General features: G+C 39.8%; 1 protein-coding gene across 1 annotated transcript in view; it reads left to right on the top strand.

The window, feature by feature from the left end:
* Nucleotides 1-16,593, top strand: part of etfdh (electron transfer flavoprotein dehydrogenase) — a 32,613-nt gene extending 16,020 nt beyond the window's left edge. Inside the window, exons 9-13 of the mRNA XM_079557277.1 lie at nucleotides 3,749-3,892; nucleotides 7,887-8,055; nucleotides 10,363-10,545; nucleotides 13,917-14,138; nucleotides 16,404-16,593. Coding sequence (XP_079413403.1) covers nucleotides 3,749-3,892; nucleotides 7,887-8,055; nucleotides 10,363-10,545; nucleotides 13,917-14,138; nucleotides 16,404-16,567 — 882 coding nt within the window. The 3' untranslated portion in view covers nucleotides 16,568-16,593. The remainder of the gene's footprint in view (nucleotides 1-3,748; nucleotides 3,893-7,886; nucleotides 8,056-10,362; nucleotides 10,546-13,916; nucleotides 14,139-16,403) is intronic.

Raw genomic sequence — 16,593 nt, 5'->3', positions numbered from 1 at the left:
CAAACATTGTCTGGAGATTTATCTTACATCTGTGTTGTGTTGTTAGTGTCAAAAGTCGATGCCGATATGCTTGGCTGATATTTTCGACAGATTATTCCAAATGTTTGCAGTGGCCAATTTAATTGTATTACTTAAAGATGATTGGGCGGCACGGTAGCGCAGCGGTTAGTGCTCTCGCTTCACAGCTAGATGAATGTGAGTGTGTTTGAGAGTGCGCATGGGGGACGACGGATGGAAATTAGCCCAAGGCTACAATCCGGTGTGGCTTGTTTACATGCATGAGACCCATGTATGTTCATTAACATGCACTGTCCCAACCAAATAAACCAATAAATAAAAAATAAAAAATAGAAGGTCCGGGTTCGATACCCACCAGGGACGGGGCCTTTCTGTGTGGAGTTTGCATGTTCTCCCCGTGTCTGCGTAGGTTTCCTCCGGGCACTCCGGTTTCCCCTACCACTAAAAACATGCACAATAGGCCAGGATGAATGATGTGTGTGTGTGTGAATGAATGTATGGTGGTGGTCAGAGGGTCCGTTGGCGCAGACGTGTGTAGTCGCGAAAGCGCCTCTGACAGTCTCCCCCAGGGGAAACTGAAGCTACAAACGTAGCTTTCCACCACCGAGTATGGAGTGTATGTACAATTGTCTCATGTAAAGCGCTTTGTGACTATATGTCTGTGAAAGGCGCTATATAGATAAAGATCTTCTTCTTCTTATTGTTTCTGTCCCAGGTTTGATTAGTTGCCGTTATCATTAGCATACTGTTGCTAGCTGCGGCAGTTTGCACGGTGATCACAAATACAATTCCAGGGATTAACTCAGCGATTGAATTCTCTGTGCTTCAAAATGACATGCAGCATGTCCATATTCACTGAGGTTTCGTGAAACTTGTATTTAACAACCTTGTAGCTAACCAATTTTCATTGTGATGTTTCTCTGTTCCCCTGAGGCCTAGCGAGTTGTGGTAGGACTTGTTTTAAAGCCCTGACTTCGCTTTCTCCCAATTAAAAAAAAGTCTCTAAAATCTCCAATTATCGGCCGGCCAATATATCAGTCGACCTCTTGTTTAAAGGCCCTGCACCTTTTTTGTTGTTTTTGTTTGTAGTACCCTCCTTCAGTATATTGAGAAAAAAATGATATTATACTGTGCATCTAATCATGAAGCATTTTTATCACTTTCATGACCTTTCCAGCTAGTTTTTGTTAGCGTTTCTGTAAAAGTGACCCTGAAAAGTTGTGAACCGCGTTCATAAACTCATCGCTGTGAAGAACTGGGAAGTTAGAAATGTGTTCGGAAAGTCAAAGATGCGTTAGAACACAACTAACAATTTAATTTACTCACTCCCTCTTACATGTTTGTTAACAAAACAAATTCAAGTACAGGGCCTTTAACCATTATGTATGCGATGTTAGTAATTAGGTCCAAACTTATTTTATCTGCTCTTCGAAAATAATGTGTATAGCCCTATAGCCATTCAAGCGTGATGTAACTTGAGGAGGAGGCAGAAGAGCCACAGGGAGCAATTACTTGTGCATTAATGTGTTAGAAGCAGGGGAAATATACATTGGAGAGTTTGGTAGGACTTAATTACATGTTACATAAGCTGTTTACTGCATGAGGCTTGTCATTCACTTTGCTTCACATTATAACATGAAACGGCGAACGCCTGTCAATAAGGGGCCCAATAGCTGGAGTGAGTGGGGAAAAGTAGTTGAATTCAGAAACCATATATAACATAGGCTGTTTACTGTGTATGGTAATTCTTCAGAGTCGCCTTACATTAAAACATAAAAAAGCACATCAGTGAAAACAAACTAATGAAGTGCAATACATTACCTCTGCGGACAAAAGAGGATACACCCTGAAGGACGACGGGTGCAGTCTACCCGGATGATCTTGGTAGTAGTAACAGTAGAGCCGCTGCCCCTCTACACACACAGACAGAAAGCCCCAGTTAGCGTCAGAAATTTAGGCATCTCTGCTTTGACTGTCAACTGTGCAACTGGACCAGTCCTGGGATGGGCTAAATGATCATGAGTCTGGTGGAATAACTGTGCTGAGCTCTCGCGTACAGTAAACGGCCGTTCAAATGAGCCATACAAATGGTGTGGAGTTGGTTAAGAACATTAAAAAGGCCCGTGTTTGAAAATTTCTTTAAAGACCATACCTGATTATTATTTTTTTCATTACAAACGAGTGTTTTTCATAGTCGATTTTGATACTGAGAAATACCCTCGATGTCAATTTTGATACAACGGCAAAATAACAGCAACTTTATTTGCTTGAGTAAACTTGTCTCTGTTTCCATTTGTGTTATCTGAATTATCTACATTTCAGAATATATTTGTTTAATTGATTTTACAATGTTCTTAAAAATCGTTTTAATAAAAGGTCTAATTAATCCACTTTAATGTAAGCAGAAATGTAAAGTGCAATATAATTAAAATGTGTTGTCGTCTGCACTGGGTTGGTTGGGTTGTACGACCTTTTATCTTGAGAACCGACTAAGTGAAGTTCATGTTTTTACTTATTTGTCATGCACAATCCAGTCACTAATTTTTAGGCCAGTTAGCCTCACACATTTCCTTCTTTCTTTCCTTTCAAGCTCCTTGCTTTGTGCGTAGTAATAAATCATGCACCAAATCCTTTGCCTCTCTGTAAACTCCTAAAAGCCTGCCCTCTGCACACTATATTCCCCGCTGCATTCAGAACTTCCCACCAAAAGTGCGATCTGGCTGCTTCCTGGCAGCATTCTAAAGGTTTCTTTTCTTTCTTTCTTCTTTCTCTTGGCAAAAAACTTAATTGCGTTTTTTCTGACACACTTTGCAATTCGATTTTTATATTTGATACATTTCAAGCATAAAAAGCTAAAATGACGAGTGAAGGAAGTTGTGTTACTGTTAGACTGTCAAAAAACATATTCTTGCTCAAATTGCCCCACATTAGAACAATACACAATAATCTACTGTCAACTTTATATTATATTTTATATTATTATGTTTGGTTTTATGTAGACAGTGCTCTGTTCTGGAGGAGTTTGGCGTTCACCCTTCCCCGACATCCAGAGTACCTCTGGTGGGACTGCCACGTGAGGCTGGGATTTAATCACAAAGCGTTGAACTCAGACCTTTTATCTTTTGCTGAACCTGTTGGTGAACAGTGAAATGCCACAGATGAAATAAAACAAAAAACAACCTCAGCCTCTTGAGGTTTGGATTCTTGCAGTCGTCAAAACCTCGATTGCAATGCGATATCGATAAACCTTTGTGAAAACGCCTTATATTGATCTAAAAATTATTATTGTTCTTGACCTCATTTAACCTCTTAACCGAGCACATTTTCTCCAGTTCGGCATTACCCAAATCTAAAAGCTTCTTGAAAATAAATAAATAAATGGCAGCAAAAACGAGACGTAAACAAGGATGAAAAAAAGTAGCAAAAAAGCATTGGAAATATGACAGAAAAGTGAGGGGGAAACAACACAATCCTTGCTCAGTTTTGTCGGTCTTAAGGAAGCGTTTAGATTTGGGTAAAGCTGAACTGGCGAAAATGAGCTTGGTTAAAGTGGGGTTTAAGAGGTTAATATTTCAAGGTCTTTTTCTGTATCCTCTCCATATTATAATATTGCTTTATCAAATGTTTGTACACTTTTTAAATACCGGACAAAATTAGGAGCACCGTGGTCTTCTTCATGAATAGAAACATCGCGTGTGCCTCTTACCTTTCCCCTTCTCTCTCCACACAGGTGGGTCTGGACTACTCAAACCCATACCTGAGCCCCTTCCGGGAGTTCCAGCGCTGGAAGCACCACCCGTTCGTGGCCCCCACTCTGGAGGGAGGACACCGCATCGCCTACGGAGCCAGGGCCCTCAACGAAGGGGGCATCCAGGTACAGGCATTTTGAGGGATTGGTCCTGCTTAGGTTTTATCAGTAGAAAGTAGAATTAAAAAATGGACCTGACTGACCGCACTTGTTGCCGTACAAAGCCATTAATAAACCCATTAACACAAGTGCAATGGGTTGACTTGTTTTCTGCTTGTTTGTTCAAGCAATCTAAGTTGCATGGTGAAACTTGCCATATTCCAGCTGTCTGTGTCTCTTCCTGTGCAGCAGTGACATATAGCTTCCATGATTAGGTGTGAGTTTGTATTCGAACTTCAACCGCAGCTGTTTATGTTACATGGATTTCATATTATGTGAGGTGTGTGCAGAAATAATGGACCCTTTTTGCAATGCCATTATGCGCAGCTGCTTCCAAGCGGCCTCCAGACCCACCTGCATTGTACATCAATGACAGCAGCAGCATCCCAAAGGTAGAATGTTATTTAAAGTGTAAACAGAACAGTGGTGCAGTATAACAAAGACTGCTGAGAGCAACTCATTAAAAAGTGATTCTCCTGTTCTGCTCATAAAGAGCATGTGGCCAGTATTACTCATATATACATGACTTTGTCCTGACTGAAAAGCTCCAGTTGGGGTAGGAGTGTCTCGATCCGATATTCAGTATTGGTGTTGGTAGCCGAGCCAGGCATTTTGAGAGGATTGGATTTGATTTAATGACTGGATCATATCCGATCCCCCAAAAGAATCAGCGGTCCTGAATCTGGACCAATATGAAGCCTAAAATATATTAATTATTATGGCGTGTCAAAATATGGGAACTTAGCCATGTCTTGTTGAAATAAAAATATATTCAAACAGTAAGTGGCAGAAGTTGAATAATCACTAACAACAACATGTTAAAAACTTAACACAGGATGTAAATACTACAGAGGAGACTACTGGAATAGGCCACCGTTTTTCCATTCTGAGATATGTTCTTACCTGAGCTTAGACGAGTTGATGGGTACCTGTCTGGTCTGTGTGTGTGCCCGTGGAAGAGCTTGGTCGCTTCTAACTTCACCCCATTTGGAGCTATAGGAATACATTGGGAGAGGCCAAATGCTAACAACATCTTAAGTCATTTTGCGTAACTGAGGGCACGCACAAAGACCAGACGGGTACATATCAACTCGTCTAAGCTCAGGTAAGAACATAATCTCAGCATGTAAAAATGGTGGCCTGTTCCTTTAAATACATCTAGATGTTTTATCTTAGAAGCTAAAGGCTAACTCTAAATTAACGCTAACAAACAGCCACAATCTGAACGAGTGATTTTGGAATGCAGTCAGCTCAATGTTTATTTGTTTCATTTTTCATTTGAGTTAGAAACAGAAAGTCGTCATTACCCTACACTGGCCAACAGGAAGTTAGCCAAAAACATTCTTTAAAGGGACTAGATGCAAGTTGGTCATTTTTATACTGCCACCTCAGGTCTTGTGCGTAACTGCAGGTTCTATATTAAGCTCGTGCATGACGGTACTTCAGACTCGAAGTAACATCTTTTTGAGTAACAGTACAGGATTTTAGAGGCAGTTGTGGTGAACAGGTCTGAGCTCATTTAACACATGGAACAGGTGAGTGAGGTAAATACTTAGTTTTAACATTTTTAAACTCCGTATGGTCCCTTTAAGCAACATAGACATAGACGACATCTCCCTCTTTTTGGAGGCGAAAGGATGTGTTAACTTGAGAAGTTGGTCTGACTTGTAAAAGCAACAAGTTTCTTCCTGGTAATTTAATGTATTTAATAATTAACAACAGTTAAGTGATAGACAAAAACAATGTTCACAAACTGGGCATTGTTTCCCCTGAGCTGTAACAAAACAGTAGTTTTATAAAACCGCGTTGGAAGCCTGGATGCATCAACTTATTGCTGACCATTCACCAATGGTAAATGACAACAGTGATCGCTCGATACTGTCGATACTGCAGACGAAGAAGGATGTTAAACTTGTGTTCAAAAACATTGTAAAGTTACCGCTCCCCATAGTGTGGCTTTTAAAAGCAATAGCCTGGTCCCTAAGCAAAACAAAAAGAAAGTTTAGCATGAAATACATTTAATAAATCATTTTTTAAAAGTTGCTTGGTCCCTGTTCAGTGATAAAAGTCACTCAAGTTAACAGAATTGAAAACAATGAATTTGAATATAATGGTTCTGCATAAATCTTTTAATCAGCTTGCGCCCCAGTGAGTCATACCAAATAATTAGGGAATAAGTTAAATAATAAAATATTAATGCAAAAATGAAGTATTTTGGTTAGAGACTGCACAAAGTCTAATTAAAAAAGTGAATTCTTAAAATGGTCGAAGATGCCCCTGAGCCAAGTATCAGAGAAAAGCACTTGTATTGTTATCTACAAGTGCTACGGACACTCGGCTTCTTCAATACTGAAGCATTTATACTCAACAGGAACATAGTTTAATCATCTCAGTGTGAGAAAAGCACAAATAAAACCAATGTTGTTCAATGTTGTATAAAAATGCAAATCATTTTTTTTACGTTTAATTGTGGCTTGTAAACATTATTCTGTGCACCCCAGGACTGATTTTATGTTTCATCTCTTGAAAATAATCTCAGAACATGAATAATAGTGATTGTGAAGCGGACGTGTTGGTCAGAATCAGAAAAGGGCTTTTGAGCGCACTCTACAGGCAGCTGTGGGAACAAGAAGCAGAAAATACAGTAGAAGGTTTCAGTTTTGGTGAACAACATGCTAGCAAATGAACGGCTCTGTAATGGAATCTTATTTAGCTTTATTATGCTGAAAAAATACAGGAAGTTCAGAACAGCGTACTTTATGCTGCCGAAGAAGAAACGGTCGCTGTAAAGATAAAACTCTAAAAAGCTATTTCAGATATTCTTTTTAATTAGGAAATGTTATGGATTAAAGCTCCAAAAAGTAGATTTTTGCACGATTTGTCCACTTTAATGCTCTTGGACACGTTTAAAATGTGTTCTGGAACCTGGCCTTTTGATCGTAAAACACAAATTGCAAATATAATAAGCTTCAATAGAGATTTTCTCAGTCTCTTGCGTGTCATGTGTCTTGTGTTCCACCTGTTCACACTCTCTATTTCTGTTTCTGGAGGTAAGATCTATTCATGTAGCGGTGGGCATTGGCCTCTCAGGCGGTGTTTCTAACCTCTCACTCTGTGGGAGGTGAGAACTGGAGTACAGATTAGCGCTCACTCCTCTTGATCCTCCAATAGCAGCTTGTGGGTGTTCCTTCAGTCGCATCATGATTATGAACTTTAGATACTTTGCAGTCACTTTTGAGGAAAGTGGAATTAAGGACTTTAAACTGCATGTGATGGGTTTTTGTTATTTTCTTTTGATGGGTAAACGACTGTGGTTCAGCATTTATTCTATGAATATTCTATTACTTTCATGGACCTGCGTATATCTGTACCACACAGCCCAGGGTTGCCAGGTGTCGGCAGAAATACGGCGCGGCTGGAATTTTCAATGTCTTTGTACTAGTTTATAGAGTCATGTGCTGCAGCCATGATGAGACACCGCCCCTCTCTCCCTTGCTCTCAAGGGAGAGAGGCTCTTTGAGCCTTGGGTTTGAGGTTTTGTCACTAGAAATTGTTATTTTTATAAAGGCTGAAGATAAAAAAAAAATAGCCTATTTTACATTGAAAACAGCATTGCAAAAGAACGTGGACAGTTTTTTTCACCCGCGGTTTAACTGCGGACCTGGATACCCTGCACAGCCTTTTGTGTCCAGAAGGGATTTATTTAGACCCAAAGTAAAAATTTAACAATTGAATTAGGGTTATATTTAGGGGAAAATATAGTATTCCTGCAAGTCCAAACAGAAACAGCTAAAGAAAGAAGACATGGAACTCAACCTGGTCTAAACTAGGACTAAAGCTTTATGGGGAAGTTAAAGCTGTGTAATGTTGGCAATGCAGATGCGCCATATTTTGAAGAGATGCGATTTTTATCACGTTCGAACTAGGTCATCAATCATCTCTCCTTCCTCTCTCGCATCAGTCCATCCCAGAGCTGACGTTCCCCGGCGGGCTGTTGATCGGCTGCAGTCCAGGCTTCATGAACGTCCCCAAGATCAAAGGCACGCACACGGCCATGAAGTCGGGCATGCTGGCCGCTGAGGCCGTCTTCCCCAAAGTCACGGCAGAGGACTTGCACTCGGAGACAGCAGGTGGGTAATCCGAGCGCCGCGGCGTGCTGCCTGCTACAGACGTACAAACACAGATAAATCACTTTTAAACTGCATCTTTAATTGCTAAAACACTTTGTTGTTTAGTATGTTTTGAAACTTGGTTGTGATCGGCTCAAAAGGAGGCGCGCTCGTTCCTAATAAATCGACCAAAAACATACCAGTTTAGCTAATCCTTCACTTACTCCTGGCAAAACCTCGCTCAACATTTGGTGATGTGTCTTTGCTTACGGCAAATTTGGTCAATTTTGTGGAGACATCTCTTTTAGAATCAAGCAATTTGGTATCTCAGTTAGACTAAAGGCAAAGTAAGGATCCAAATTAAAACAAAATCATCCGGCTGCAGTCCGTGGATAACATCTTCATGAATGTGCAGTTCACATTATTTTTAATTATGCCCCTGATGTTGGAAATGTTCCACTCAGTCACCCAAAATCAATGGGGTGCTGCTGCATATTCAGCAAGTTTCCTTTAACTAGCTCAGAGAAACATTTGCAAAAAAAAAAAGTCCAGGACGTGTAAATGTTAAATGTCGGATCACGTCACGGGGCTGTCAGCAAAGGTCAGCTGATAATATTCGGGTGTTTTGTAAGTTGTCTGAAAGCGCATCCATCACAGAGGCAGTTAAATTACCGGTGGCGAAAAGTCATTGGCAGCTATTTTACGAGTGGAGCAGAGTGCAACGAGCGGATGAAATGGAGTTTCCGTTAATAGAGCTATGACATAATGACGAGGGCCTGACCTTTTACAGCTGTGTTATGCCTTATTTGTCTGTGAAGATTAGGCTTTATCAAACCATGACCCGGCCTTGAATATTAATGTGTTAAATCCTAGTAATGACAGTAATAATATGACCTTTTTTACTTTAGTATTTTTTTAATATATATATTCCATAAACGTGGCCGATCTGTGTGGGGTAAGTTCTCAGAATGCACTATGGCAATACATATTTGTCCATGCAGATTAAGGCAACCCAGGCGTTTTTTGGTAACTTTTATGTAACTGTTACGTTTTAAAGGAATATGCACTGAATGCGGCATTGCAATGTAAAGCTAACTTCCTCGGGTAAAGACTTTTTCCAGAGTTACCGCCTCATTTGAAAGCGAAGACCTACAAAACGGACTGCACATTTTTTATCACATTGTCGCCGCGTTTAAGTTACATTTTCACCACTTTTTCGTCAGTCTTTTGTCACTTGTACGCTAGATTGCGTTTCAGACCTATTTTTGTCTCTTGTTTGTTTTTGTCGCTCTTTTGCGGCTTTTCCATCACTTATTAGTTGTGTTTTTGTCACGTTAAATCGGGTTTTTGTTGCCTTTTCGTCCTCGTTTTCGTTGCCATTTGAGTTTTTTTTTTTAAAGAAACTTTTAGATTGGACAAAAATGGACCATAATAATAAGCTCGGCTATAGAGAAGACTTCTGTTATTAACTGTTCTTGCCTTGAAGCTAAAGGCTGACACTAATTTAATACATTGAGTTCTGTGCTGTTTTTGGGATTTAGCTGTAGAGTGCCAACAATCCAGACCATTTTTCATGATATTTGTAGCGCCACACCGTATTCTATGTTATAGCTATGGACGCATGCTATGGCTTGTTAGAAAGGTGAGACTCTGAGCTCTCCGCAGGTGAAAAGGTTTAATTCTATGTGCACCGTTTTCCTGAGAAATGTTTCTCAGCCGTCCTTGGACCGATTGCAACCATTTAAAAACTGTTTCGATCTTTCCATGGGAAGCTGCTCCGCTTTGTCAAACGCGCTCCAGAGAGCGAGAGAGAAGTGTCAGCTCTACAGCAAAACACCACACCCCCTCAGACTAAAAAAGAAGAAAAGAAACGCAAAAATTACAATATTTTTAAGATTTTATATATTCAAAATGTCCGCGATCTGGACATTTTTAATATATAGAATGTTCAGATCGTGACCTTTCACGAGTTTTTGATCATTTATTTCAGTTCTGTTCATCACAGAGCTACAAACATCACATAAGGTGTATTAGAGTGTCTAGTTTCGCCATTAAAAAATGTGTGAAAAAAATGTTACATGTTAGAAATGCGCCAACATCTGCTCTGGCCTAAACTGTCCAACAGGAAGTTAGCCAAAAACATTTCTTGCAACAAGCCTTTTGTTCCATTCCTAACAGGCCGGCTTGTTTCTTGTTCTACAAGAGTGTTATAATCTTATAATTTATAATCTAGAATGTTCAGCTGGTTGAGGCTTCTTTATCAGTTTGAAAAAAAAAAAAAACAGTCCATATGTTTCGAGATGAATAAAGTCCCCCTGTGTTTTTAAGGCCTCCATGTGCCCGAGTACAGCGAGGTGTTGAAGAAGTCGTCCATTTGGAAAGAGCTGCATGCTGTGCGTAACATCCGCCCGTCCTTCCACAACTACTTCGGCCTGTACGGGGGCATGGTCTACACCGGCATCTTCTACTGGATCCTCAGGGGGAAGGAGCCGTGGACACTCAAACACTGTGGTGAGTCAATGACACGCGCTTTCACATCATTTCCTTCATCTGTAGTACTCCATCTTGTGGTTGCCAACCGAGCCTTTATCTGCTCTCTACTTATTAAACAGATTAATTGTTTGAATGGATGGATCGTAGGCCTCCATTTGAGAGTTCTTTTGTCTTAACAAAAATATTCTATTTCACTCCTCTGTTAAAGTGTCTTTTCTGAGAAACTGCGGAAGCTTCTCAGGCGAAATGTTAAGTCATGTTCAACTACATTTACTTTATTTAAATTAGGGCTGGGAAAATTATTCATGTTAACGAATTGCGTCAGTAAAAAATCAACGTGAGCCACGAGTGGGAAGTTACGGGACATTATTGTAAGAATCTGCTGCCGGTCACACGTCGCTGGATCATGGAAATACAACTCATCCGTGCGCTGGACTCGAATTTCAACTGAATTAAATGTCATGTTGTTGTCCACTGTATGAAATGCAACCAAACACATGAAAACTTTACCAGCAAACTTTTCGTTTACTGTATTTGTTTATTTGGAGAGGACAGTGCAAACTAATGAACACTTGGTACAGTTACTTAGTCTGCAAATAGTGACTACTTGAAAACCCATTTCCGAACTTGAAACCCATTTCCTACACTAAAATCTCCTGCGCCACTAAGTGCTCATATAACAGGGTATCCGCGGGGTCTTAAAAAGTCTAAAATTCAAGAATCCAAATTTAAGGCCTTAAAAAGTCTCAAATTCGGCCTATTTGGTCTTAAATCCATGGTAAACTGGTCGTAAAAATGAACGTTCAACGACCCAATTATTTGCGCACAATTTAGTTTAAAAAGTAGACAAATAAATGCACAGAAGCACCGATGAGGAGCCGCCCGGTGCCGCTCATTTACATGGTCCGAGAGGGCGAAGCGACACTGACGCACTGGCCGCTGCCACAAACAACGCGTAAACTCACCGATAGTTGAGCGAGGCAGAAGGACTCTCCTTCGGAGCTTTATCTGCCCAAAAAAACGATTGAAGTCAGCAGTGTTTAGGAATCCAAAACATGACCAAGGTGTTGTCGCTGATGGACGTCCGTATTTAATGCTGCTGTCGGTGGAAAGTTGCAGCAAAATGCGCTGATACGTCCAATATGAAACAACGTGGAGATAATCCTTCGCTGTAAATATCCAACTCAAGGTAATGAACTGCATAATTCCCAAAAAAGTTTGTCCAAATGTTCGGAAACACAAAGCTAACGCTCCTCTGCTCAGTGACAGAAGGAAAGCGAAAGTCCTGTTACTTTAGAAACACGTTTCTTAGTTTGTTCATCAGAACATCTGACAAAGAAGTTTAGAAAACATAAAACCTAGACTAGATTCTGGCCTAATAATAATATAATTAAAATAATTATGATAATTAATTAGTTGTAAAGTTGACAGTGTTTTGTGGTGTTCTAGGCAAACGAGTCGAAAAGCTGCTTTTATTTTTGGAAACAGTGAATGTTCACCAGCTCAAGTATTACAAAGCATTTTAAATACAAAAACTAAATATCTGTTGTTTTCTTTCATTCAGTCGATAATTGTGAGTAATTATTCAATCTCAATATTCTTATTATGGGATAAGCTATTTAAAACTTGAATGGTTGTTAAAATGCCTAATGTGAAAAATTAAGTTCTTACATTTGTACATCCCACTGTGAAATCAAAAACAACACTTTGACACTTGGATTTTTGTGACAGTGATTTTCTTTACAGTCCATTTATATATTGCGCGTTCAAAAACAAGTCTTATTTTTGAGATTTTGTGGTCTTAAAAAGGTCTTAATAAGTGCAGATACCCTGATACAAACACATATCTTGTTCCAGATTGATTATGTGGCTCAAGAACATTCTTTGGAACTCACAGCTCTTCACTCTATGATGGTCCCTCTCAGCTGTGTCCTGTCTTCATCGGTTTCCTTTGACGTATTTTAAAGCTTTTGCAAAATGCTCATCCGCTCACAAATGATTACGTTTCACTGACGTATTTATCATGACTGTGTGAAGTAAAACTGTGCAAGAAATGAGTACGTTGGGGAAGCAGGTGTAAACTTTTGCGCTGAAAGATATAATGCAGTTTGCACCAATGTTTTGTTATCTGGCTCATTTACTAAGATGGAATAATTGGGTTGTTGGTTCTCCATCATACTGCACTTCACAGCATTAAAAAAGGTCCACGCACCTGGCTCAGTAAATGACCCCGAGTGACCGTTGCTATAGCAGCAGTATAACACAACCATGTCAAAATGATCTGAAAACAACATTACAATTGGTTCCTCAACGGACATAATATACAACAAACTTGGCTCTTAGCGGGACCGGTTATGATTTATAGACTTTGCCTTCCTGCGTTCCATTCGATGCACTGCAAAAAGTAAATATCAAGCATTTTCTTAAATGACTTGAATTGAGGAAATATATCTTGTTTTGAGCGTTTTTCGCTAATTTAGACATTTTTCCTGATCGGAGCAAGTTTACTTTGCTTGTTTGAGGACATTTCAAACTGGTTCTAAGGTAAATCTCACTTGAAATAAGAAAGTGAAATTGCAAATGAGATAAGACCAATTTTCTTACCCCATTGGCAAAGAAAATGACCTGAAATAAGGACGAAATGTATCGAAACGAGTCAGAAACATCTCAGAACAAGTGAAATAATCTAGGACAAATGCCCAAGAACAATTTACCTAGTCAAAACAACTAAAATTTGGATTATTATGCTCAAATTAAGATGGTTATACTAATCTAGTTAATTACTTTTTGCAGTGTGATGTGAAAATATTCCGGAAATCTACATTAGAGTGCTTCAGGAGTAGAAGAAGAAACGACCATAGTAGACAGGATTACTCCAAAATGCTGCGAGAACAATGGTTAAAAGTTCAATAACTTCTGATCTATGGAACATATCTTGCCACTTGTGCAGGGTTGTTTTTCATCAACCATACATTTTCCTCGTAATTTAAGTGACAATAATAGTTTTGCTGAGTAAAATTGGACTCAAACGAAATTAAAAGTGATTCTCAATGGCGAAAACTAGGAGTAAAATGAAAAAAAGTGACTCTTACATCCAATGAGACGGTTTAAAAGAGCTAGCAATTCTACAGTCTGCCAAAAAAACTGATGCAAAGTTGACTAAATATGTTTTAGATCTGAACTTAACTTCAATATGTTGTCAAAATGAACAAAAACTGAACACTAAAAATGGAAAAAGTTACACACAACAAGTAAAAATGTGTGCAGTACAATGTGGCAATGTGTCGATTACACTAAACCCCTCTAAGCCCAGGCTACGGGTCAAGTTATCTGGCTTTTTTTTTTTTAGGAAAATCAATATTTGCTAACTTTCTGTCTCTGACTGTCAGGCCTGGACGCGCACCAGCTCAAACCGGCCAAGGAATGCACGCCCATCGACTACCCCAAACCCGACGGCAAGATAAGCTTCGACCTGCTCTCCTCGGTGGCTCTGAGCGGGACCAACCACGAGGGGGACCAGCCCGCCCACCTGACCCTGCGCGACGACAGCGTGCCCGTGGACAGGAACCTGGCGCTTTTCGACGGACCGGAGCAGCGTTTTTGCCCCGCAGGTAACCACGGCCTCATCGGTCTTCCAGAAAACAATCTCGCGACTGCACAGATAAGACTTGGTAACACTCTGTTTTGGAGATATGTTTTCCATTTGGCAATATGGAGCTTACCGCCGACAGATATCAGTGGGAGTTTACAGGAAGTTTTAATACCCCTTTATTTATTTATTATGTTGTTGAAGAGACCGAAAAAGTGTTTGTTTTCAACTCTTTCCCCCCAAAAAAGAGAGAAATCACATGCGTATTAAAATTAAATTAAAGGTGCACTATGTAACCTTTGAAGTGAAAAAAAAAAAAACCTTATTAGTATTTTTGTTTGTTTACCTTTTAGTGACTCAGTGGCTTTATGGGTGCAGCACCTTTGCTTTCCCTCACAGTGACCTGTATGACTCCAGGATCAGTTGTTTTTATGGGTTTGTACCAGAAACCCAAAACAATTGATTCTGGAGCATCATAGACGCCACTGTGAGAGAAAGCAAAGGTGCCATGCTGCATGCAGTCACTAAAAGGTCAAATATACACAAATATGAAGTTGTTGTTTTTTTACTTAAAAAGTTGCATAGTGCCGCTTTAATCGTGCCAAAATTAAATCCCATTAAAAAGCAAAATATGTGATTCTAACTGGCATTAAATCTAAATACATCGATTGTGGTCTAAAGCACATCCGGCTGCTGTTTTGGCTGAAATCGTACATTGTAATTGCTTTTGAATATCCAAATTTCCACTCATTCCTCTTTGATTAAATGTTTGCAAATGCAATAAGCACAATACATTTATTGGCATGAACATATTGTTTTTGAGCAGTGAAATGTTTCTCTTATTTTCTGTACTGCCAGATGCTCAAGCTTTTATAGAGGGTGCCCGTTTCCACGACACAGGCAGTGAGCAGAATGCGCCACCGACCCACACTTAAAATGATCAGCAGTTGTTGTATTGTGTCTAAATACGTATCTCTAACGATTAAATGTGAGCTCCCTTTTCAACATCTTTTTTTTTGTATCTCAATTGAATATACCATTACAAAAGACAACATGAAGAAGAAAAATTCCTGAATTCAGTCCCATTTAAAGCAGTACTAAGTAACGTGTTTACCTTAATAAATCCTTTTCGTAGTCCCTGTGGGGGAAATACAAGTGTTTATGGGATGATTGGAGGGTCTTTCATCTCCCCCTGGTGTCTCTGGCCAGAAAACCATGTTTGCAACTTGACTGCCACCGGTCCGGAGAAAGCAATACACACTAATGGAATCACGAAGAAGAAGCTAACATGCTAACGGGCAAAGCTAACTGCGGGCTAACGTCAGTTTAAACAGTATTTACAGCCAAGTTTGAGTGAAAAAAAATATTTCCATTGTATAATTGGATGCACAGTAACCCTCTCTCCCTTCGCCTTTCCTGTCAGCGTAGTATTTACTCTCCAAGACAATTAATACATTAACTTGCTACTACACCTGCAGTTGCGCTTATGGCCTCTAGGGGGAAGAGTTACCTAGTACTGCTTTAAGATTTTCCAGATCCTCCACTCTTTCCAGTTTCTTCACTCCGCACACTGACAGAAGCGTGGCGTCTGTGCTTAATGAGTGGTTGGCAGAGGGCCGTGAAGTAATAAAGAGGTTCTGAGTGCAGAACTGCTCAGAATGAGTAATAGGATTTACTCTGAACATTCATTGGATTCTCCGTATGACCAGTAGGACATCAAGTCTTTGGTTGCGATGTCACGATTCAACATTTTTGGGTCATGATTTTTTTGAGAGGAAAAAATATTGTGATTTTACCATTATTATTTTACAATTTTCATGATTATCAATATTAAGGAGCATTTCTCAAAATGTTTCCAGTTCTGTCTAAAAACAGGATCATATGCACATTTTTATGTTTATTTATGGGCTGTTTTAATTGAAATTGTATTAGGCTTGTGCTATTATCTTAATGCTATTATCCTTATGTAAAAAGAGTATTGTGAGTCATATCTAAAGGAAGCAAATTGGTGTGAATGAACCCATTTGTCCGCACAGTGTTAACCATGACAGAACAAAACCAGCTGCATATGGTTCTTTTGGGACTCTTCCTTTTGCAATTGTTATTGTATTATCATGTGAAAATAGATTAGCTGATTACGAGAGCTGCCACAGGTGTTTTAACACTTTGCGCCGTTTCTTCAGCCTTTATCATGGGTCCTAAAATTCTTGAGATGTAGAGTTCACAGAATTTTTACTTTCAACTTTTTCACTCTTAATCTTAAAGTCTTGTTTTTGTCCTCCCTTAGGTGTGTACGAGTACGTCCCACTGGATGAAGGAGACGGCATGCGGCTCCAGATAAACGCTCAGAACTGTGTCCACTGTAAGACGTGCGACATCAAGGACCCCAGCCAGAACATTAACTGGGTGGTGCCAGAGGGGGGCGGCGGACCAGCCTACAACGGAATGTAGACCTCTCTTCTTTTCGGAAAACTGTA

This window comes from Gobius niger (genome assembly GCF_951799975.1).
Source record: "Gobius niger genome assembly, chromosome: 5".
In the NCBI taxonomy this organism is placed as follows: Eukaryota; Metazoa; Chordata; class Actinopteri; order Gobiiformes; family Gobiidae; genus Gobius; species Gobius niger.
The sequence above is the reverse complement of the archived record's forward strand: the minus strand, read 5'-3'. Positions and strand labels throughout refer to the sequence as shown.